Source organism: Larus michahellis, chromosome 2 (genome assembly GCF_964199755.1).
Source record: "Larus michahellis chromosome 2, bLarMic1.1, whole genome shotgun sequence".
Lineage (NCBI taxonomy): Eukaryota > Metazoa > Chordata > Aves > Charadriiformes > Laridae > Larus > Larus michahellis.
Window position 1 is genome coordinate 12747957 of NC_133897.1, and position 25516 is coordinate 12773472.

At 44.2% G+C, this 25516-nt stretch overlaps 1 protein-coding gene across 1 annotated transcript in view; it reads right to left on the reverse strand.

The window, feature by feature from the left end:
• Positions 1-25516, reverse strand: part of ADARB2 (adenosine deaminase RNA specific B2 (inactive)) — a 320870-nt gene that overhangs the window by 18108 nt on the left and 277246 nt on the right. Inside the window, exons 5-7 of the mRNA XM_074574189.1 lie at positions 25314-25482; positions 18196-18347; positions 1728-1896 (exon numbers count right to left, since the gene is read on the reverse strand). Of these exons, the coding sequence (XP_074430290.1) occupies positions 1728-1896; positions 18196-18347; positions 25314-25482 (490 nt within the window). The remainder of the gene's footprint in view (positions 1-1727; positions 1897-18195; positions 18348-25313; positions 25483-25516) is intronic.

Below are 25516 nucleotides of genomic sequence, written 5' to 3' on the forward strand. Positions count from 1 at the left end.
TTCTCAGCCTCTTTTTTAACTGTCCCTTACGGGTGAGAGTAAACATTTGCTGTTCAAAGCGGGGAATAATGACTGCTGATTTTTTTTTTTTTTTTTTTGTCTGGGAAAATATCATGCCCATTTGAGTTACAGTGCAAATAATATTGCAGTAATTCATACAATATTGCAATAATAATATCAAAGATGAGAGCTGCAAGACTTTTTTATGCTGGAAAAACTTTGTGGTAAACTCTTCTTTTTTTCCTTCACAGAATTTAATGCTCTTTAGATATGTGGCAACAAGGAAAGTATTCCCTGGAAGTGCTTAGCAGATGTGCTCGGAGACAACCCAGCTTCTGTTGGGTGTGCATTCCAGTCAACATCCCCATCACTAGCAAATACAATACTGTGCCCAAAGCTGATATTTAATTCCCTGGCTAATGACATTCAAAACCACAGAGAATGCAATATTTCTGTTCTCAAACTTACATTTGTTTAGTTTTTTGAGTTCATATGAGTCTGAATTTGGAAAACCCAACTGCATCTAAAAACAGTGCAGGAGACCCACTGAAAACAGTTTGGGTTTTCTGTTATCTCTTCATGAATAAATGAAAACATTATAGCAGAAGTTGCTCTTTATCCTTCGTGCAAACACAACATTTGTGACGATTATAGAGCGTGGATTTTGTGAGTCTGTTAGTATTTCCATTTGCTGGTTCCGTCATACATTTTTCTGCCAAAATGGCAGGATTTGCTAAGCCTACAGACTAATTGAACTTCAGTAGGTCATCTGGTTAAGGCTAAGAGCAGAATTTATGCATTTGAATTAAACAAAAGCTTTATGCATTTTTGAAGGATTATGTTTATATTGGTCTTTAATAATTGGGCCAAATTCTCTGCCAATGTAATTTAACTGGGTTCTTAGGCAAGATATTCCAGTAAAGAATTTGATCATAACATTTACATTTTTATAGCTATAATGTAAGGTATTTTACATGTAGAGCTGCATCTATAGCTAATGCACATAATATAGATATAATTACGAGCATAAGTGTACATGCCTGTATAGATCTATACTAATAGTATAATAAGTATGCATCCAAATGCACACACTTTGTTTTCGGTTTGGGATAGCCATCATTTACTATTAGCTAATGGCGTAAATTAGAATGGTGACTCTGTTTACGTTTTATGTGCCACCATGTAATAATTCTGAAATATTTATTATATGGCAATTATTCTACATACATATATGCTGTATTTACGGGACAGAGCAGAAAGCCACAGAGGGGGCTGTAACATGAAAGATCTGCGATGACACTCAAAATAATAGAAATATTCTTAGCAGCTTTTAGGGCACTTAATCCAATAGGGTGCAGATGAGCTAAGTTTATTTGCATCATGGTTGGTTTGAAAGTTTTGGGGTAAATGATCCAAAAAGAGCAGAGTGGATGTATTTTATTTGCACACTGAAATTCTATTGGCAGAAATGCTGCAAAGAGGGTTTATATTTTTGTCACACTGTAAAAAGCAACTAACGACCCACGGAGAATTTGGGAAAATGCCCTATTTACATTCCATCCTGTTTCTATGGCTTATTTTTGCATACAAAGAAGGTCTTTGTTTCCACAGGGTTTGTCAGCACCTGCTAGTTATTCCCCACCGGTAGCCACAGTGCTCTGTGGCATCAAACTTTGTTTTCACATGCAAAGGGTTTTGCGATGTAGATACATCAGGTGCTACGGTACCTGGCGATTTTGTCTGTACAGGACATGGTGATGAGCTGCTCTCCCAGCAACACGCCGTCCCACGTCTGAGCTGCGTTATGACACCGGACGGGTATGGTTCCTTCTCCAGACTCAATCTTTGTTCGGAGGTGCCCACGGTATTTTCTCACTATGTGCTTGCTGCTGTTCACTGGGCAAAACAAACACAAGGGTGGCAATAATTAAACTTTTTTGGAAAGAAACCGAGAGGCTGTGTTGATGCCGTAGCTTGCATTTGCAGAACCACCTGTGGAGGTCCTTTAATTTGGATTCAAAATTAGATGAGATTACAGCCCAAGAAAGCAGCACAATGGAGAAAAGTATGTGCTCCCTAGCACGGTTGTCTTTTCACATCCATCAAAACTTTCACACAGCACACGCTGAGCTCATGTTCCTGTTCCCATTCCTTTCCATATTTAAGAAGAACAGAGGTGCTCTGTTTTTTAAAGAAACAGTACAATTTCTTGGTTTTAACCCGTGCTTATAGGATTGAGCTGTGTCAGGGGAATATTTGGAAAAACTTGGTTCAATGAGTGTGATCAAAAACTCACCTGCCTGACCCAATCTAGTCCAAACTCCAGTATGATATTCAGTGGCATTTTCTGAATAATTTCAGAACTGAGGTTCTGGTTTGTTATCGTGAAATTTCACTGAAAATTCTCAAAACCTGAAGTTCTGAACTCTGGATCATAAGCAAGTCAAAACTCGGTAGTTACTCATCGCTTGCTTAAATTCCCTATACAGTTTCTGTAAAGTGAGGTACCCTCCTGCCTTGCGTTGTACTGATACCTCTTACGCAATTTCCATCCATCAGTTGAGTGATATTTTATATTTCAGTGCAAGGCAGCTGCTTTTGGAGTGGTGCAGGGCAAGCAGCTAATGCACTTGTCCTGCGCCGCAACGAGCTTAACTGAGTCCTGCGGATATGCAGCAAGCACAAAAGATAATGACATTTCTAAAGTACTTCACCTTCATATTTTCGAAAAACAGAAAACCTGAAGTTCATGATCAAAATCACCCTTCTCCTCTTTACACTGCTACTTTGCCCCTGTGTATTTTGGTTGTAAAAGGACAGCAAGGAACAGCGAGGAAATCCTCTGGGTCTGCTCACTGCCTTGCCCTCAGAGGGTTTCACTGGAGGGCTCCTTCTCCATGAAGCAGATCTTTCACGATTTCCCACTAGCCCAAAGGAAAATAATGAAAGATGGTGCATGATAGCCTTTGCGTTCAAGGAAAAGGAGCCCTGCTTCTACGGACATGAGACTTTTGCTCATCTTTCCAACTGTCCTGTGTATTTTTCCATGGACTGCCCCTCAGCTGGACCAGAAGGCTTCTCCTTGTGAAGGTCATGCTCCCTGGCCCTCAGGGGGCTACAGGGCTGCCCAGGTTTCTGGCACTGAGTAACATCGGGGTGTCACAGGTTGCGGGGCTGATGGAAGCTCTGGCCGTGAGCAGGGGCTCTGTGCACGCTCCCCAGCCGCTTGCTCTCTCCCGCTGTCAGTTTTTGCCATCTTCGCTTTGTATGACCGTTGTCTGTGCTGCGAGCTCTGGCCGAAGCAATTGACTGACTTTGGCTGCTGCCAACGGATGGTTTACAGAAAAGGAATGGGAAAATAAATCACTTCAGCCCGTTGGGATTAGCAGAGGTAGCAAACACGTGTAGAACAGCAGAGTCAGCTGTGACCTGCCAGCAGACAGGTAGCTGAGCCCCCAGCGATCATTTCTTCACTTCCTTCCTGCTTTTTTAAAATTTAAGATGGGGATGTGTGTGCCAGACCAGGTATCAGTTGCATTGACTGGCCATGGCCAAAACCAATTCCCATCCAAACCCAAGCTCTATCATATCCGAAATGTTGGCAAAGGGTTTGTTTGTGCTGCTTCAGGAACTGGGATGAGAACGGTCATTGCACTGCCATCCCCATCAGCAGTGGTGTCCCAGCGGGGGGTGTGGGGCATCCTTGTACCCCCCTTGTCCCAGAGCACCTCACAAACCAAGACACTGCAGTAACCACCAGACCTGGAGTATTGTGGCTTCTCAAACTTCAATTCTGAGGGAAACTGGGAAGAGCCAATGGACAAATAAAAAATGCAATAAGAACAAATGACAAAGTCTCAGAAATGTGTCAGATCCCTCTCCCCTCAAATTTCAGGGATGTGCCAGCACTGTTGGGAAACCATTTTCATGTCCATGTGTGCCGATCCTTTGTACATCCCTCTTGTCTGGGATGCCTCCTGCAGTATCATTCAGAGGATGCACTTTGGATGGGATTAGCTATCTGGGAAATGGTCCATATTTTTCTTGGGACTCTGTGGAGAAAGTCAGTTTTTAAAAACTTCAAGCAGCATTTTTTATTACTAAACTGCAGAGTCGTGGGGAAGGTGCCATGAAATTTGGGCAACAAAAGGAGAAAGTGATCACTTCTGCTTAGCAAACACATCTAGCTGAGCAACAGCAAAAACGTATAGCAAAACCCCTTTGCTTTAGTCTGCACACACCGAGAACTGATGGCACGGCAGAGCCAGACCTCTGCCAGGGAAGCAGTGAAGAGTGACTCAGGAGACTACTGCTGTTTTGACTGGTAGAAAGTTTGACTTTAAGCAAATCAGTTCTCTTTTCTTAAGCTTTCCCACAGGTATAATGAAGATAATGATGCTGCCTTCTTCTGCAAATTCATTTAAAGGTACTGCTCAAAAACTATTTATGAAAAACAGATGCTATCCTTTCAATAAAAATCTACCACAGGAGTCCACCTGCTGGAAATCCCCCAGGACAAAATGAATTTTGAGTGTTTATTTCTCCATCTTTTTTTTTTTTTTTAGAAGAATATTTTCTCTTGCTACAACTTTCTTTCCCCATTTCCCTTCTCTCTCCACATTTCTCTTGCTTTCTCAGCTCCGTCCCCTGTAGGTGCCTCGTTCCCACAGGTTACTCCCTTTTTCAGGCCGTTCACCATGTTGATACGCCTACATTTTGCATACATGTAAGGGGACATGTAACTGCTGGGGAATTTTAGTGACTGCATGACAAGATGAGCAGCCCATCATTTATGTGACTTTGATTTCACTATGCAAATATTACCTAGTGAGGGGCAAAGCATCCCACAATGTGCTGACAGAGATAAGGAGCCAGTTCAGGGGAAGAAAAAGCAGCAGCCCTGCAAACAACTGTTGAGCTCTCGGGGAATTTAAAGCATAGGCAAAAAATTTGGGGATCCAAAACATTTGTGTGAGCTTAGGGGGTCTGCTTATTTGATTTTTTTTATTTGTCTGTTCAATCTTCTGAGTTTCCCCCAGGACCGAAGGAAGTACAAAGGCTGAAGTACTCCACATCTGGTGGTTATTGTAGCATCTCAGCCCTGGCCTGCAAGTACCAAAAACTGAATAATAAAGTTTTTAAAAGCCTTTAGGAAATGTGTGACAGTGTGCAGATCATCTCAGTTTCCAAATGCTCATATTAACTCAGCCCATGTGTCAAACTTTGCTCCCCGTAATGCGCGCTCTACCCAGGGTGCAGCCAAGCAGACGGCATTAGCTGATAGGATTCAGGCAGCTGTGGCCAGCGTACGCTCACCCTGGGATACACTTCCACAGCACTGATAAGGGGTTTTAGCTGCTCAACTGCTATTAAATTCAATGGGTAGGGTGTGACTAAAACCCTGTGCTGTACTGCCTGTCTCAGGCTGCTGACATTGCTGGGATAGCTGGCACGCATCCTCCAAAAGATGATCTGTGGCATTTTTGTAAAATACTAATAAACCAAAACCCTGAATACTTGCAGGTTGCCAATGATCAAATAAATCCACATCCACAATAGGAACGCACGTAGTTCTTGTTTAGCACTTCATTAAGTAATGCAGGAAGGTATAAATATTGAACAAAGAAAAAGAGGAGGCTCTGTGTGTTTTGCACTGAAGCTGCAGACAGACTCTGGCACATAAGCTGCTTTCCAGCAGTAAAAAATGCAGTCCACTTGCTGGCACAGCCTGCTACTCATCATTTTAAAGCAGTCTCAGAAATATATTTATTTATGCAACTTAGAGTCGCATACTACAGCCTACTGCCATTCTGCTGTTCGGTATGATCAAAGCATCAGTGACTATGAGCATTTCTGATCTTTGCTGTGCTGGTTCTCCAACTGCTTAATCTCAACTAATTGCAGGGGAGAAGGCGTCTGAGGATGCCACTTCAACCAGAACAAAATGTCAATTCAAACCGGAATTGGAAAGGACAAATTTAAAAATCATTTGGAGTGGATTTATGATGTGTGCTACACTCAGATGTGGAAATTACTCCTGACAGCTCCTAAAATAAAAAGGTGCTGGATTATTAATTATTGGATTAGAAACTTAGACAGGTGCCTTGTATTTAAAATCAGTGAAACCCACTGATTTCAAGGCTCACCCCTTACTTTCATATTTTCTCCAGGACCAGTTCTGGCTCTAATGGTAATGAAAAAAGCCACTCCATATTTATTACTTAGTTGAAGAGTGAAGAGGAAATGGACGGTGATTAAACAGAATCACACGAGTAAGGCTCTGTCTGAAATTTTGCATGACTGCCTCAGAGGTTCATTTTCTATTTCCCTGCTTCAGTGGAGGCTGTTCGCTCCTCATGAAGGAAGAAATAGAACAGCCTATCTTGCATTTTTTCAGAGCTGGACCCTCCATTCATCAGCATGGTTTATAAAGCTTCCTTAGAGCGGTTTGAAACAAAGGGGTGGAAAGAGAAGTATTAACATCTGACTGCCTTTGTATCTTTGATGGTTATTAGAGAAGCACTTTCCTCAAGCAGATGCTGAATAAATGTACAATATTACTATTTCTGGAAGTGTTGAAGTGAGCATCAAAGCACACTGAAGGCTTTGGATGTGTCTCCTTTGCCGGGTGGGGTGGCTGGTCAGATAAATCTCTGCTGTGTTGTGCTTTAGTGACCAGCAGACAATGAGCCTAAAATGCAATGGGCCAGCTTTTGAAAGCAAGAAACTTTAGGGACGTTCTGAAAGAAGACTGGATTTAGGAAAAAAAGAATATGGCAGGATTTATCACATTGAGGGCTAGGCAGGTAAAAGCAGTGGTCTTGTCTGAGAGTCTACAGAGCTGCCTCTGCGGCGAGTGCAGGGATGCATCCTTCCCAGGAGGGAACACAAGCACCTGCCTTGCATGGGGGAAAAATACATCCAGTTGAATCCCTTCAAGTCAATATAGGCTTTTAGAATGCAGGCCAGGAGGCCTATTGCACCTGAATGCAGCCCCAGGGGCTGCTCACTCCCAGAGCCATGTAGCACCTACTGTGCCTCGGCAGAGTTCAGTTCAGATCTGGGGTATGGACCCTATCATTAAGCCCTCTATACAAATATAAATACTGAATACATTCTTTTTATCAGAGTGTTACAAAAGCTTGGACACATGTCATGTGTGGAACCGAAATTAACAGCTGACATTGAACTTCTTAACCTTTCCCCTCCTCCCTGCATCTTTCTTGGCTGAAATCCTGGCTTTGGACAGCAGTCAGGTATACCATGACCTGACAAAAGATGTTACCTTCAGCATGCTATTCTTTCTCCTCATCATCAATCTTTAAATAACGTTTTTGAATCTTTCAATTTCTTCCATAATTTTTCATCTGCCAATAGTGTCAAGTGATGTACAGACCAGGTGTGAAAGCAAAGGCAATTTGCCTATTCATAGCTCATCAATATGCGGTGTTTAATCCATAAAAAGACTCAGCGATGGGAAAAACTTGAAGTTTGAATCCAAAAGAACTGAAAGAAAATGACTGCATTACTTGTCCTTATCTGTTTTAAGTATGCAGTAATTAAATTATGATTTATGGTTTGAGTTGTGTTGTTAGTAATTGTAGAAAGGGTGTAAGAATGGTACTCCATCATAGTTAAGTTCATCACTGAGTGTTTTAATGAAAACTCTTCATTTTGGTCCATCAAAATGACTTCATATAGGATCATTAAGGGGTAAAATTTCATCTCTTCAGGTGATATAGCCTTTTACAAAGATTTTTTATTAGTTTTGTAGACTAATATGAAATCTGTTGAATGCTTACCCTAGGGAAAGGGGCTAGAATGCCTTTCTGAAACTAACTGCTGGAGTGGAGAACAGCACTCCAACACATGACTTCATTTTGCCATTGGGCTAACTTCTAAGAAAGCCCTGGTCTCTCAGCAAGCTTTAAACCCTTGGGACAAAAAAATATTAATCTGAGAAACAGATTAAAATATGCACCCTACAAACCAGTTTTCTCTAACGTCTGTCTTTAAGTAACCCCTGGTATCAGAACGTGAGTAACTAGTTAAAATTCTCTTTAAAACAATTTGTTGGCAATGAAGTCATACACTGTTTCCTCTGAGAGTTATAAATAACTGTTACAGGCAAAGAGGAAGGCGCGGTACTGGGTCAGGCCTGGGGGAGATCCTTCATGCCACCTACAAACCCAGGCTGCAGACTCCAGCCTGCTCTGCAGTAGAAGTGCATTAGTATGTTGAAGCCAAAAGCAGGAAGATTTATCAGTGGAATTAAGATTCTGTGCATGTGGCAATCAAGGAAAGTACAACTCAAACACTTCAAGATTATTATTTTTAATCACTAATTGCTCCTCTCATCTAAAATCAGATATGCAACGCCGTTGCTTTGGAAGTGCAGCTGCCCCCGCAGAGCAAAGCCTAGAGACCTGGCAAAGGTCTGCGCTGGCGCTGTGAACTCCGTGATGGAGAAAAATTCTGCTTCTGAAGCCTTCACGAGCCTCACCAGTCACAAAGGCACGTTAGCTGGCCTCCAGCAATGATCATCTCATCTTTGAGGGCGTGGGGAGCTGCTGCTGGTGGCTGGGTCATCAGCCAAGCAAAGCCGGGGCAGCGGCTGGAAGGTGCGTGCGGGGAGCGAGATGCCCCATCAGTTGGTTCACCTGTGTCCTACACTATGCGTCATTGTACCACCTTCCTATTACTTTTTTTTTTTAATGAAAAATATTTTCTTTTAAAGCCGGGCTTTATCTTCTAAATGTACTTTGTGTGAAAAATTGTCAACATCACTGGAATTGCCCATTTGGTGAAAACTCTCTCCCCTGCCATGTTTTAATCAAAAAATTTACACAAACATAAAGGGAATGTGTTATTCATCATAACCCTCTTTCTTTTATCAACAAAGCATGCTGTTATTCATGTGGCTTTGGGATTTTTGTTGTTGTTTGGAAATTGAAATCTTCAAGAGCGATTTAAGAAAAATGTTGTGAAAGAAGTCAGCAAAATATGAAAACAGAAAATGAACCCCATGAGACAGAAACAACAGTGATCTGTCAATAATATTGACAGATATGCAGCCCCCCTGTGGTTGGTATGGGCCTAGAGAGGCTGTGGTTCCTGCTGTATCACCAGACATACCCTCGTTAAACTTCAGCTTCTGGAGCTGTAGATGGAAATTACTGACTCAAGTCCTACGGTCTATGGCTGGACAAATTCAGTCTAGATCATCAGGAAATGGTCCCCGTTGGCCTTAAAAATCTATGGATTGTGATTACTAAATTATTCTGAATAATGATATAATAGTGCTTAGAATATATAGTGCTTTCCATTTTAATATCCTGCTCTGAGCATTAATTACCCTTCCTCAAAGATGTGACAGCTGGATACCTTTTATTGCCATTTTACAGGTATGGGAATAGAAATGACCAGAGTAAGGCGAGCTGCTCAAGGCTAGCTAGAGAAGTACCAGCAGAGTCATGGTTAGGATTAAATTTTTTGTTTTCTTACGTAGCTGTCTTCAGATTTCTCTCCTTCTAAGGCTCTAAGAAACTCCCCAGGAGTATGAGGGCTTTCAAAAATCCCCCAGAGATCTTACCTGGACCTGGAGTTGCCTGAAAAGTTTATAAAACTCAGCTCATGGGCCTTACCTGTGACCCACACTTCATGGAAGGGTAAATTCGATCCGAGTGGGTGTAATTTTTGCCCACAGGGATTTTTCCCCAACTATGTTTTGATCTGTTCCACCCAAAATACGTGCTGTAATTAGGCACATATCTCTAGCAGGGTATGGGATGCTGGGGGTGGAAATGGGGCAGCCGTGTCCGGGAGCACGTGGTCTCTTTGTGCCTGCTTCAGGGGACCTTGGAGAACCTCAGACATTATTATTCCTTTGGCTGGACAAATTCTGGGACAAACAGCTTTTCTTGGTGAAATTTTCCACTACTATTCTGAAAGCTTCTCAGCCATGGCCTTTTGCTGATTAATGTAGCCTTTTTATCACATCTGAACGTTGCATCCAAATGCAGTGTTTTACAAAGCAGCAAAACCCATAACAAAGCAGAATCAATAAATACAGTGCAATTCCCTTTGGCGATTCAAGCATTCTGTTAAAATTAGGATCTGATTATAGCTGTGGAAACCTGTTTTCCTGAATCCTAACAAACACATTTTGCTTTACATGAAAGCTTTTCAAAGCTGTGGCCAATGATGGCTTTGAGCAATCCATCGTTTCCAGCATATTCTTTCTCTTTTCCCAGATAGACACACACCGCGCTGACACATCCTTCTAAAAAAACCTTATTTTCTACTTTAAAACTCCCCCTGAAACAACAAAACCCAAATAAGCAAAAGCAGCCAAGAATATCGCAAGGAGAGGGATTTGGGACATTTTCAATGCATTGTCAAAGCCAACGAGTTTTCTCATGGTGTATCAGTTCTGACAAAGTTTTATAACAGAGACTGAAGAAAGGGAGCTGTCTAGCTCGGCTGATAGTGAATTCAGTGGAGCCCTGATCCATGGCTTGGGAAATATAGGTTCAAGTTCTTCTTTGAGTCTAAATGGCCTTGCATGAAAAAGCTCACCCTGAACCAGACATGGAAGGATATGAAGTAGAGCTTTTTCTACCCCTCGTTAGTGTGCTGCTGACCAGGAGACACGAAAAATACAGGATACGATCCCGCTTTCCCACAATTATTTTATTTCAAAAATGTGCCTGACAGGCTCTGATTTCTTTCCAGATAGTCAGTACTTTGAGAACTGAAAGTTGTCCATGAAGTGAAGTGGTTATTCACTAGTCAGCTTTAGTAAAACTCCACTAAAAAAGTAACCACCCAGCCTGGCAGAGGTGAATTACAAAATATGAAGTTGATTAATTGGCACTGAAAGCTTTAGGACTTCCAATGTAGCAAAACAAGAGCTGCTTTCAGACGTGCATTCTGGGGTCAAGCATGACAATACCAACAATAAAACCACGAGAGCTTTCACAATTTCACCATACTCTTTCTAAGCCTGGACATCGCTAGTTTCTCTGTCAAGTTTAGGGGTTAGAGCTGACCCTAGGGATTGGCAAAAGGTCTAGCACGGCAAGCTGTGTAGGGCATCAGAACTCTTCTTTGGATTATCAAAATTGATGGGTTTTCCAGCAGCCAGAACACCTCGACCACGTATTTGCAGATCTTCTGGCACTGCTGCTCTGTCTAAGCAATTGGTCCATCTGAACATGGAGATGCAACAGCTGCTGCTTCTGCAGCTTTTCCCTCAGGTGACATCAGAAGGACTGCAGAGTTCACAGCAAAGGGCTTGGGCCAGTCCCCATATCTACTTGTTCTGGTTCCCCCAACATGAGTCTTTCCTCTCCTCTCTCCTCCGTTCTCTCCCTCCCTGGCAGCCTTGGAGGAGTAGAGAGTGAGTAGGAGATGTTGGGGGAGGAAAAGCTTCTTGCAGCGCTGGAGCTAGGTCGAACTGTTGCCTGTAGGTCCTGTGTGGGTGCTGTGCATTGGAAGAAGGAGAGGAGCTCAACTCATCCCAAAGCTCTCCAGAGCCTCCCCCCGCCACCCCCCTCACAGGCCTTACACTGCTGTTTCTTGCCCACTCCCTCCATCAAAGCTGAACATCACACACTCTGTCCCCTGTCAAACTTTCCCACCCGCACCATGGTCATCCTGTCCCAGGGTCCCACTGATTCCTCTCAGCCACACTTCCTTCTCCTGAAGTCCCTTTGCCCACCTTTCCCAGAATAGGGATACTCCCTCATAGTCCCAGTATGGGCTTATGTTGGATGTTGGGGAGAAATGTCTGAAGTGGCTGCAGGCAGCACCACCTCCACACCCGGGAAGCCCTGAGCTGAATCACACCACTGCTTAGGCCGGCAGTGCTCGGCGGGAGAGAGGACCACTACACCTGGGCTGGGTTCTGCTAGCTTTGCCCATCCCAGCCAGGAGCACGCTTCACCTCTGCTCCCAGCCATGGGTGATGTGTGTAAGTGATGGAGAGCACTAGCCAGAGGGGACAGTCCTGTGACTGTGCTTTCCCAAACAAGTTAACTTGAGTGAAAGCAGCCATGCTCTGAAACAGCATTTCAGCAGCCTGGGAGCACTGAGTTAGAAAACAGGGCAATTACATATAAACCCGATGACTGCTAAGAGTCCTGAGCAGGGATGAGCTCCTTGACAGACCAGCTTCTAGTTAACGGTAGAAAGTCTGCATTTCCTCTGTACTCACTTTGGTAAATTGAGGCTGGGTCAGTGGCACAGGCAGGAAGGGGCCATCGCTTCCACAGGACTTGATCTCAAAGGAGGATGACAAAGCGCGCGGTGCTCACACCCTGAACCCAAACCTTTTGGATCCAGCCCAGTCCAGTCTTAATGAAGCAAAAGGACAATGTGCTCTCACCTTCTCTAATAACCAGTTCCCTAGCCCCTGAAGTAATCCGGGAGCCTCATGCTGTGTCTGCAATTTCTTCAGCATCCTTTACATGACAAAGCAATCTGGGCTGACCACAATAATTCACCCAGTGCTAGGATTATTTCTCCCGAGGCAGCGTTCAGTGCTATAGCCTACAGTGGTGCATGCATTTTTTTTTCTTTCACGTTACTTCTGGGCATGGTTCTCTATGATAATTTTGTTCTGAGATCCCCCAAGGTATTGTTCTGCTCAGTCATATGAGAAATAGGAAAATAATGCACCTTCACCCCAGTTCCACAGACGGGCCATTCATCAGCATAAAATCAACTTTACAACCTAGGAGGAAGCTTCTCCATGCACTGAATAGCTACGAATTTCCAATATGGTCTCCCAAGCTGCAGCAGGCCAGCAGCCGTGACGGAGCGATACGATATCTGGGAGCACTTGTACAACAGAAACAAAGAGCAGTGTCCAAGCCTAAAGGATGACCTATGGTTACCCTCGATTTTTATAATAAGGGCAGTATATTGATTTGTTAGGACCTGTAGTTTCTTGCAGTTACAGATATCTAATTTCTTTTCAGATCACTCAGTTATTTGGATGGTTCTTCTTGAAATGCTCCCCCCTCCCCCCCATCATCTACTCACAAGAACAGAATTTGACCGTTTAAAAAACATGGGATTGGCAGAAGGAAGGCAGGGATTTCGTCCCCTTGCACGTCCAATAACGTTCACCAAATCCAATGCTTTTGGGAGTCAAGCTAGCCCAGCTGGTGCCATAAGCATCCTCATTGTATTTCCATCCTGATACCTGCCTGCAGGACCCCGAATGCAGAGCTCTGGGGTTAAGAGTCTCCTGACAGTCGCAGGAGATGATTTGTGTCCATCTCTTGGAGATGGACGGGCTCCTTAGATGGCCTCTGTTTGAATCTGGCCCTCTCCAGCCACTCTGCTCAGATATGACTTTCAGGGACTCTGATCTGGGGATCACATACGGATGCAATCTGGGTCAGCCCCATCTGAACACAGACTGCTGAGTCTCTCGTGTGAGCGGGGCAACGCTTCGAGGCTTTGGGGGTTAACAGAGAGCTTTTTAGCTGAGAACGGGCTGTAAAATCCAGCAGCCAGAGTCACAAGCAGGGAAAGCACAGGTTTGCACAGCAAAAGGACGCTTGAAGTACAGAGCACAAACTTGTCTTTCCGGGTACTCTTCAGTTCTCCAACTTCTCTGAAAGCTGCTGTGCACATCTTCTCCCCAACACATCACCTAGCAAGGCAATGATCCAGCTCACGTGGTTGCAAGTGGATCCTGTTTAGATGAGAGCTCTGTCAATGTGTGTGCATGAGAGCTTCAGCACAGCTGTAGGTTAATAGACAAGCAGGAGGAAGACCCCATGTGGAGCAGATGCAATGGTGTGTTTCAGACCTAAAGGGAGCGCAGGATAAAACAGGAGCTGGGCTATCAAGGAGTCAATGGTACAAGGCAATACAGCATGTTAGCAAGAGATAGAAAAGCAGCCCAAGGGAGAAGAATGGAGACAAGCCCTGGGGCAGATTCTGTTTGTCTCTTTGGCAATCCATGTAGTGAAAAAGAGAGAGCACGTCTCCAGGGGGAAGATGGACAATGAAGTAAAATCCTGCCAGGGAAGGAGGAGTAGGGAAATGAAGGATTTATTAGCTCAATTTTTTAAGCAATTCAGTTTGCTTTTCAAGAGGCTCTTGAAAAAAAAGGCAATGAGTCAAGAAGCCCTAAATTAGCTAGGAAGGCACTTTAGCAAATCAAGGGCTTGATTATTCTGTGGTTTGCCCTAGATTCAGGAGAAGGTATAAAATATGCAACAAATATTACAAGGCTAGCTGCCCCCATGCCTGCAGCTCCACCTCATGAGCTGGAGTGTGTGTCCTGTAATGGAAAACATCAGCTCCCTTGAAACCTCCAGGAAACCCACATTAACTTGATGCTGCGACACTGCCCTTGGGAGAAGTCAGAAATCCAGGCATACCTTGCTTGGAAATACACAAAGGGAAAAGGCACTGGAAAAGGAGATGTCCCAGGGTCCCTGACCTACAGCACTGAACTGAAGCAAGGGCAAAAGCTGAGTGTGGGAAGGAGCAATCAGGGTGGTGAGGACACTGGGAACATGCTGCCTCTTCACCATATAGCTGTGCTACAACCTTGTGGGTGATCTTGGAAAATGATGAAGGGAAGAGTCTTGGGAAGGAGACTGACTGGAGAGAAGGAGCCAGGACAAACCCATAAAACCTCTCAGAACTGTCTGAAACCCCTCTGGCATTTCCCAGCCTCCTGTTCCTGCAACACCACCCACCCTGGCTGGTCTCCTCTCCCACTGTCACCCACTCCTGCTCCTCTCCCCTCAGCCTCCTCCCCTGCTCTCTTGGATTGAACCTGCCTCTCCCAAAGCTTCAGCTGCCCTTGAATACCCTGTAAGCTCTCTTGCCTCTCTTGCAGCGTTCTGACCTACAGGCATCAAAAAAGAGATGGAAAACTCCCCTCCATGCTCAGAGCAGCTCTGGTCCAGCTGGATTTTGCCTCTCTTTTAAAGCTGGCTAAGGATGTATCAATGAACAAGTCAGCTCACCTCTGACCAAGAAGGGCATCACTGCAAATAAAAAATTTTTCTTTTTGTCCCTAATCTCTTACTTTCCCGCATGAACTTGGCATGGGTGTGGGCTCCCTGGATCTCTCCTCTGCATTGCAGCCTCTACATGAACCACAGTAAGGGCGGACTTTTACACAAGCCACTAACTTGGTACCCTGCACTATCCAGTAAGAAGTAAACTGGGTTTCAAGCGCATGCTAGCTTATCTCCTCCCTTACCAGAACAAAGCTCCTAAGAAGGAAATGTGAGGTCTCCCTGAGGGTGCTGGGAAGACACGGTGGATAATAGGAAATTTTTGGAAGGAGATTTGAGAAGTGGATTTTACTCACTCCCTATATTGATAAAGGCTTATCATATTCCTCTGCAAAACCAGAAACCACATGGCGAGACACCGTTTTTAAATGTTAATGCATCTTTAGAGAATAATCAGTAACATTTGATGGCTTGCGCTAGCTCTAGGAGAGGCTTCTTTGTTGTTTAAGAAATGAAACAGCATTCATCTGGAGTTTCTTGTCATTACTGGATGAAAGAAAGGTTATTTCTTTAGTAAAAAAAAAAAAAAAAGAAAAGAGAAGATCTGAATGATAAACATTATAAATTACTTATCTTCCCAGATGTCTCTGGGATAATGTGAGCTAAAAGGAAATGCTTATCTCACTGAAGGACAGCTTTTGGCAACATGGCTTTTTATACAGTGCTAAATTATTTCAAGAGCACAGGACAAAGGAAGAGGGATCTGCTTAAAAGAGTGAAATACAAACCAGACGTAGTGTCCCTTCATGTCCCACTACTGAGTCACTGCGTAACCTTGGGTAAGCCACACAGCTCTTTCTACCTCAGCTTCTGCACTGGGACAATAACTACTGTAAAAATCAACATGGAAAGTATTTTTGCGAGCCCAGTACAAGTTCACTGTATGAGTGTCAGGTGTTGTGTGATAGTATATTTTTAAACACAGCTTCCTGTATACACTGTTATCTGAAGCAGCATTCCCTCATTATCTGCCAGATTTTTGTGCTTGTTGAAGCGATCCGTGATCCACCTCCAGGGCTGGGTTCAGCTGCATATCAATAAGCAGCGCTGGCCATCAGCTGCCCAAAGCACCTGCTTCCTCGGACATGAAAGAGCAGAATCAATCCCGGAGAGCCTTGCTTGTTCTCGAAAACACACCACATTTAAAAAATAATTACAGATTTTGGTGCTTCCCCTTCTGATGTCAAGGAAGGCATGCCCCAGGAAGCCTGCCTTCTGGAAAATGTGAGGGCCTTTAACCAAATATAAAACCTTTTTAGATATCTCTTGATGCACACTTGAAGCGGGAGGCCAAAATCACTATTCATTTTCGATATTCATAGGCACTTGGTTTTTTTTATTTTTAATTTTGTTTTTAAGATGATGCTGTCTCCTCATTTTGTTACCTCGTCAGGAATTTGTCAATTTGCCGTTTGCCTTTTAAACGTTTACTTGCTTTTCTTCCTTTTATAAACCCTGCTGACAGAATGTAGAAATCGTGTCAGGTAAGGAAGCGTATTTCCTTCCTGAATAGGTGCATTCTGCTTTCTCGCCCCTGCAAGCTGCTGTTTCACACATGGCAAAAAGATTCCAGTCTGGGGAGAATAATACCTAATCATTAATAAATAACTTGTACAAATAAGAACGAGGAGTGAAACTACCATCTGATGGATTTGCCTGTGAGGAAGTTAGGTCGTTGTGTGACCTTGGATGATTAATTTTACATTCCTGTGCCTATGCTTCCTCCTCCATCCATTCTTCTGTCTTGCCTGCTTCACAGTCAAGGTAGTCGGGGCAAAGACTATTTCTCATTATAGGTACATTTAGCAGCCGGCAGCATGGGTATTACAGCACTGTAAAATGCATGTATGAGAAGCAATACCCAGGGGAAGAGGTAAGAGTGCACCTTGCGCATCGTGCGTTGGATCATGGAGTGACAGACGTGTGAAAACGAGCCACAGACCTCCCGATACCCCTGTCCCTTGTTGGGGGCATTCCCTGTGGGTAGGCAGGGGCAAAGCTGGTGCAGTTGGTACACAACAAGGACATGCCTCTGCCATGGCAGGGCGATGACAGGGACATGCACGTTTGGGGTGTTTCGAGATGGGAGTATTGGGTCATGTGGCGGAGATGGGATGTCTCTTCGTGGACAAGCAGCTCTGCTCTCGGTGGCTTACACAGTGGCTCAAGACCTGATTTGTTTAGAATTTAGAATGTGTTGGGTTGGAAGGGACCTTTAAAGGTCATCTAGTCCAAACCCCCTGCAGTAAGCAGCGACACCTTACTTGCAAGATTATCTCTAGAGAAGAAATTCCTGGAAAACCATGTTTCTACTTAAATGCCATAGGTATGGGCCCAGGGACTCCAAGGCTGGCACGGTGGACTTCATCTAGTCCATCTGCCACACAGCGATCATGGGACTGGTCTGACATAGGCGGCATGGGCTGGGAAGGATCCTTTCCTGAAGGGTTCTGACATTATTCGCTGCAAGGGCAGGTGGTATTTGGAGAGAGCCTGAACTTCGACCAACACCACAGATGTCCCATATCATATCATATAATATAATTTCATATCATATCATATCATATCATATCATATCATATCATATCATATCATATCATATCAATCATATCATACCACATCATATCATCGCTGTACCCCAGGTTCCAGCTGCTGCAACTGGGACAGCTCAGGTTTGGTGTAAGAAAAGTCCAGGCATCCCCAGCTAGAGACCTGATCCTCTGGTCCAGCCCATGGCCGTGGCTCCAAGTATCTCTTGCGTAGTAAGAACCCTTCCCAAGGCATTTATTTACTGTTGGGGTTGCATTTCCTAGCAGGAAATGCAGGCTGTTGGGGAAGTATTCCCTAGCAGAGCCCCTGAGCCTCCCTCAGGCGCGCAGAGCAGTGTCCCGCTACCTTGCCCAGCTCTGATTTTCCCTGCACATCTTCCCCCAGTACACGGGACCAAGCACTGGTTGCACAGACACAGACACACACACACACACACCACGCAGCCCGCAGTGTTTCTGCTCTTGACTGAAACATGTTTTCTGCAAGCAAACAAAGAAAGGACTGATTTAAAAAAAAAAAAAAAAAAAAAAAGAAAGAAAAGGAAAAAAACTAGGCAAAGGGGAAAAAGGAGAGGGAAGATTTTTTTTCTTACAGTCAGTTGTGATTTCGTAGGGGGAGTTGAGGCGCGCGTCTCCGCAGGGTGAAGTGCTCACGTACAGATGGAACAGGATGTTCTCCCGCAGCCTGTAGCCTCCCTCTTTTAATCGCACGAAGATTGATCGCTCCCAGTCTTCTCGCCGTTTGCTATGATCACAAAAGAGGTTCCAGGTCATTTGTTACACGCCAAATCAGAAACATTTCTGGTCTCTCTCTCTCTCTGTTTTTCTCTCTCTGTTTGTTTTTATTAGCACCTGGCATCATATATTTCCCCTAGTGACAACAAGAGAAAAACAGTAAGCTTCTACAAGTGAAGAAATGTGTGAAGGGAGTAAAAACTGTCAAAGTGCTTTTGGCTTGCTTACCTAGAATGTATTCTAATGACAAAACCTGTGGATTTTTGAAGGCTGACTCTCCTTCCTCACATGCATGGTTGCATAAACACATTGATTTTAAAGAGGTTCTGGTGCATGAAGAAAGGAGAAGTTCTCTTAGTCTCTCACGTGAACAAATCAGCTCTGCTCATCACGATGCCTAGGCACGTGTTTAAATCCCATTAGCATCACTGCAACCGAGATGTGTGTTTATATGCTCCACTGAAAAGGGCCGCTAATGAAGCACCCAGGTTTTACTGCCCCTGACAACCCTCCCTGCCCCCCAGGTGTTGCTTTTCTTCCCCGTTCAACCAGTGCCACCTACGAGTGCTCCATCAAAGCCAGCGTCTTCTTGGTCGCTCGGCGTTTTTGGCAATCAGAAGCCATTCTGAAAAGCGAGGACAAAACTTGTGCGGGCTTCTCTCCGCTGAGTTGAGAAAAAGATACTTATTAAGATGAAGCTTTTATCTTCGCAGTGGTTCAGCAGCTAGATGGGGACACAGCGCACATATTCCATTAGCAGCAGCTGCCCGGGAGGCCGAACCCTCCCAGTCCTGCAGTTTGCAGCAATAGCTCGCATTAAGGCTATGCTGCCGTGTGGCTCCGCGGATGATTTACATTTGGGAAGACATGGGTGATTTCTCTGACAGACAGCTGCCTCTAATACGTACACTTGGGTGCTGGTCATGATTATTATAATTTTGAAAGTGAAAACGTCATTAGTGAAATTATGATGAGAGACTCCTTTCCCTGTTGCCCCCGTCCTTCCCTCAACAACTCAGGGGTCGTTCTGTAGGAATATCTCTGAACAGAACGGCACCTGCAGCTAATGATTTTCCTAGGAGCCTCTTAATAAGCCGGAATCCTACCCGTTTAATTCACTATAGGACAGCCCATTAACCAAGGCGATTTCTGCTGGTTTCTCTGCCTCCTGTCAGTGCAAATGGGGGCTTTCTACTCAGCCTCCGAGCGAGTCCCTGGCTTTAATCCAAGCTGCCTCTGCCTGTTTTCTCCCGGTGCAGCCTCCGTGCTATTGAAGCTGTTTGGCTGTCACTCTTCCATGGTTTGGGTGTTTTGTCATTTTTTGATGCTGGGATGCGTTCGCTGTCAGGAGGAATTTACAGGCACATTAGCTCGCCTGTCAGGGACAAGGAGCCACGCCGGCTGCCGAGCCGAGGCTGCCACATGCGGCTCCTTCATTTTCTGCTGGCTGTGGTGGAATTTCCCAACTGCACTAATTATATTATCGCCCTGATACAAGCCTCTGAACTAATAAAATACCTGTAAGTACTGCTGCTTGGACTTTAGAGCGATTGCAGTCAGTTTTAAATAATTCACTGCAAAATCAACTGGGAGAATACAAAGCTGTGCAGTCCTAACGCCTGCTATTATTATTATGTTCAACCTCAGCTGGGGGGGGAGGGGGCAGCTCACAGTACTTAGAAACAGTTGCTATGTAGGGTTGGAGCAGTCATTCTTTGCACTGGCTTTCAGGAGTTCACAGTAATCAGCACCCATCCTGTTTTTTCTGGTTATTCTTTTTCACTGATTAACCTTGCTCTCCTCCCTCTCCCCAAGTACCAAGGAGGGTCTGTGGCCAGCGTGGCTGGTGGGTTGGGTGACAGACAGCTGCCCTAAGAACACATGGCAGGGCTGGAGGGCACGGCAGCTCGACTCTTCCTCCAGGAGGCTGAGATCCTCCGTATCACATACGGTCCCGACCTGCCTTTGGGATGGTTTTCTGGGGGCTGAACTCCAACATGAGATTCATCGCCTCACAGCGGCTGGATAGGTCTAATAAGAAAACTTGGAGACTATTGTTATAAAGGAGTTTGGGATGCAATATCATCTATGGTGGCTTTGCAGAGAGTCTTGTGCACGGGAGGCTTGGGGGATTTCAAACCTCAGGGGGACCCAAGGACCTTGTAAAACTGGGCCAAGTGGAGCATGCGATGCACTTCTGCAAAGTCGCGTCTCCCCCAGCACCTCTACACTTCTGCCTTGCCCCTGGGATAGTAGTTTTGAACTGTGACGAGGAGAATGAGTTTGCAGTAGCAGTGTTTTCCAAAGCCACTTTGCAATGAACAGAGAAGCCCCCACTGAGCCCACGAATGTAATTCATTATTAGAGTCATTTCCACATGCTGGCAGTGGCTAAAAAAGCAGAATTTGTCCCTAAACCTTTGCCTGTTATGAACTTCTGTGAGAGAGTTAGGATTTGAGGTTGATTCAAGAGGAACATTTAAGAATATGCTAAATTCTAATCTTGCACTTAAGTTCATTATGTAGCATAACACATGCATATGTTTTGAGCTGACTTTAAGAAGATTTAAGCACATACTTATGGTTTAATATATGCAAAGGGTTTTGCTGAAACAAGGCCTTACTTTCTACAAGAGAAACAGAGGAGCTGTTTTTAGCATGTGAACGTACGTACGGGAAGTTTCTAGTACTATATGCTACAGCATGGCACCCTAGAGAAACTAACAGCAGGCTTAAAAGGGAAGGAGCTGTGTCCATTGAGATGTTAGTAGGACAAAGAAAGAAACAGCAGATGTATAACAAACAGCTGGTTTTCCTGGAAAAAAGTTTAACTGGACTGGATGAAGACTATTCTTTCCTTTTTATGTATAAAATAAACAGTGGTTTGCATCTAACTCGCTTTGCATCTAACTTAGCTTCTGGTAAAATCATCCCTCCAGCACCTGCAAGGCCACTTCAGCAGCAAGACTGCTATGGTGCTGATTTATTTTAAGAATAGGCTATTGGTTTTATTTTTCTTTAAAAAAGAAGAGTTGGATTTTCTTTTCTTCACTATTGGCCAGTTGGTATAAATAATCCCACTGAAATCAACGTGAATTTTACTGCCATCGTTGCGAGAGAACCAGAGTATGGTATTTGTGTACTTTTTGATGGTGATTTTTAGAAAAAGCTTCTCAAAAGGTCTTTCTTGTCCTTCTTTTGTACATCAGAAAATTTACGTCTTACTTTTCATCTTTTTCGTGAAAGTCTTGAGAACTGGAGGATTATGGTTGTCATAAAAATGAAATCTGGGAGGGCTAAGGTTTTTAATCAGACTGGTTAGAAGCTGTCAGGTTTTAGTTGTGCTTTTAGCTTTTATTTAACTCAAGCTCTAGACAATGAATTGTTGAAAGAAAGTTTCCTTTTGAAGTATTTGTCACTCTTGCTTCTTAGAGAGGATAAAGTTCCTATGCTGGATCTCTCTTTCCCAGGAAAAGTCAGGAAAGTCAGCAATATGAAAAGAAGGAAAAAAAATGTAATTTACATATTGCTGCAACTTTGGCTTGTGGATGGGATTGTTCTACAGTTTAAATATCCGAAGCAGTCACCCTATGCGCTCTTTATAGAAATGAAAAAAAATTGGCCCCAGTACATGGCAATTCATCTCACCCTCCACAGACACTTGAATAGGTCTGCTGAGTCCCACCCCAGAGATGCCCATCTCTCTCCACTGCCGATAAGAGCCTGGGGGATCCAGTTCACGCTCGACTGACTAACTTTTAGACATCTCAAGTAAGGTGTCAAGAAGTAAATTCAACTCAGTGCATCCATCTCTCTTGGGCATTAATTCTCTGTCCTGGCCCTTGCTTTCTCCAGCCTGCTTGTCCCTGCTCTTTGAAGCCTTCATGCTGGACTCAGGCAAGGACGTGTTTTGCTTTCACCGAGGTCAATGGCAGCATTTGTAAATTCCAGAAAAGTGGTTCCTTTTCCAGGACAGCTTCATATAGAAAAATAGTTCTTGTGCTGGAAGTTCCAGAAGTTTGAAATCCAGCTGCGGAGATCAGTTTGAGCAGGTAGACTTGGTGGGAGGACGATAAGTGGAAAATAGGGAATACTCTCCGTACAATGAACTTGCCTGTTCCATAGGTAGAGATACAAAATTTAAGCTCTTTGAGGCAATAACTATGCTTTCATTGTTTTTTGGGGGTTAGGGAACCATCTTTTTGGTCTCAGTTCATGTACGACTTCGTACAACAGATTCCTGACCTGGGACAGGACTTAAATTTGGACTATGCTCATGCAACAACATAGAAACCATGTTTGTGTTTCCCCCAAGCCTGAGGAGCTGGTGTGCAAGGAGCCCCAGTGGAGATGAGTTAACATGTCTGTCCTAAAAACTGTGTCCTTTCAGCTATGCGGTAGCACCATGTGATTTCTCTGCCAGTGGGAGTTGTCTCTTTTTCTAGAGAGGAAGGGGTAAATGTGACTGCAACGTGCAGAAAATGCATTTTTCATTTCATTTTGAACACCCCAGTTCTCTCACCATATGAAAAAGCTCCCGATGATGGCATAAAACTGAGTGCAGCAATAAATACTAGAACTGAAGAATATATGATAACACAGAGTTTTGTTTCCCCGTGGACTTTAAGGAAGCAAACTCTGATTCGACAATATCTCCAGCTCTGTCTTTCAAAGATGCTTAGCCTTCACAATTTTGGTTGAGATTTTTGTCATGTGCGCTGGTCAGGGAAGCAGCCGCGTCTGCTCTTGCCTGAACAGAGAGTGATTTGAAGTTATTGTGAACAGAGCTTGTGCTGCACTGAGGATTCTCTTAACAAAAGACTGTTAACATTGATCCAAATAAAATAATAATATGACTGAACATGTTAGGGAGGTGGATCAATACAATAGTTTAAGATACAGTGGTAGCACTTGTTTCCCAAGAGACAGTAGCACAAGGCAAGTACTAAGGCTGCCACACTGCTGAAAACATAATAATTTAATGTAAACTTGAAAGCAATTCAGATTGAAATAGAGAGAATATAGTTTTTGATTAAACCCTTCAAGGCTCTTGTCCCCCTTTGTTAGCCAAGCTCATCTACTCAATATACTCTCTTGCCTTCAACCCCAGCCTGAAGTGAAAATAACTATTATTCCTATTATTGTTGCTGCGGTGCAACAGGATCATAGGTGCTCACAAGAACATACAATCCTGCTCAGATGAATCCTTGTGTCTGTCACCTGATGCAAAACCCTTTGAAGCCAAAGGGCGTTTTTGCACTGAGGTTAATGGCCTTCAGATAAAGTCACACGAAAATGCAAGCAAAAATGGAGGGCAGAAGAATGACCGATAGATAAGGGTTTTTTTTTGTTGTTTTCTTTCCCTGCTTCCTTCATTCCTTGGTTCCTTCCATATAATAACTGCCACCTCAGCTTCACTTCTGCTCAGTTTTTTATAGGATCATAGGATAATTCAGGCTGGAAAGGACCTCAGGTCTCTAGCCCAACCTCCTGCTCAAAGCACTTTGCCAGATTGCTGAGCGTTTTATCCACTCAGGTTTTGAAAACCTCCAGGACAGGATGGAGACTGTACAACCCTGAGGGGTGACCTGTTCCACTGCTTGCCTGTTCTCATGGGGACAGTTTGTCCTCATATTCAGACTGAGCTTCTCTTGTTTCAGTGTGTGCCCGTTGTCTATCATCTTCCCACTGCGCACCTTGGTAAAGATGGCAGCTCCACTGTATTGTTGACATATGTTCTGCTGGGTTTGCCACCCCATTTCCAGGCTGACCAGGGGCCGGTCCCTCAGCCCCTCCACACAGGCCAAGTGCTTCTGCCCCTGAGCATTTGGGTGGCCTCTGCTGAACCTGCTTCAGATGGTTGATGTCTTTCCTGTATTGGGGGACCCAAAACTGCACGTGGTATTGTAGATGTGGTCTAATGAGTGCTGAGTGGGGGGGATGATCACATCCCTTGACTGACTCTTCACACAGCCCAGGATCCTATTGACCCTTTTTGTTGCCAGGCACACTACTCTCTCATGTTCCGCTTTCTGTTTGCCTACAAACCCTGTCCCTTTTCAGCAGAGCTGCTCCCCAGCCAGTAAGGTTCCAGTCTGTGTTGTTGCAGGTCATTCTTTTCTGCTTGGGGTGGGACTTTCCATTTGTCTGTGCTGAGTTTTCGGTCAAAGATCCTGCTGGCCCAGTCCTCCAGCCTGTCTGGATGGCAGTCCAGTCCTCCAGCATATTGACTGGTCCTCCCCACAATTTTATGTCCTCTCCAGAGCTTATAAGGAAGCACTACATAGCCTTTTCCAGATTGCTGACAGTCACAATTAGCGAGGTCCCAGGATAGACTTCTGTGGTACCCCACTTGTTACCATCTTCCAGGCAGTGTATGACCCATTAACTATCTAAATAGTAACAAAGTGGGTTTGACTGAAGACAGGAACAATAATTCCTCTGTAATGACTCTACATGCTATAACATTTTAAAACATCATAAAGGAGGAGTGATAGCATCTTGCACTTTGGCACAAAGTTTACTGTACTTTTAACACTCATTGCTTCTCCAGTGAGTCAATGCAGGCATTAATGATCAATAAATCACTTGCTAGAGGTATTTCAGCAGCAACAAGGAAGACAGGAAAATGTCTGCAGTGAGCAAAATGCCCCCCTTCCAGTCTCTGGCCAGTGAATGATGCTAATAAGCCTGCACGTAAAGATTTGTACAAAATCATCAGGCTTCATAAAACCCAACTTTATGAGTCATATCTAATAGCTGCTGAAAGAAAATCAGCTGAAGTAAAGGAGCTCATGACCCAGCACTCTAGACTATCTAACTCTCTCTTTTTTTCTCTGTGCAGTGTATTGGTCCTTCATCAGCCAAAGACTCAGAAACAACAACATAAAGGAACAAAAAGTTCAAATGTCTGGAGGATGGATCTGTTCCACTGAAGGCCATATAACATTCCCCAGGCATCAACAGAATTCAGTTACCTTAAGTGTAGCTCCAGCTGTGAGTAGAGGAAGTGAACAAATGCCCTTCTTGCCACAATTTCTGCATGGCAGTCGTTGACCGCGAGCCCTTGGTCATTAATGTATTCCCCATTTATACATTTGGTACCCGAGGACAGCACAATAACCTGAGCTTGCCTGATGTCCAAACCTGTAGGAAGAAAAACAAAAGGGTTGTGAAGTTG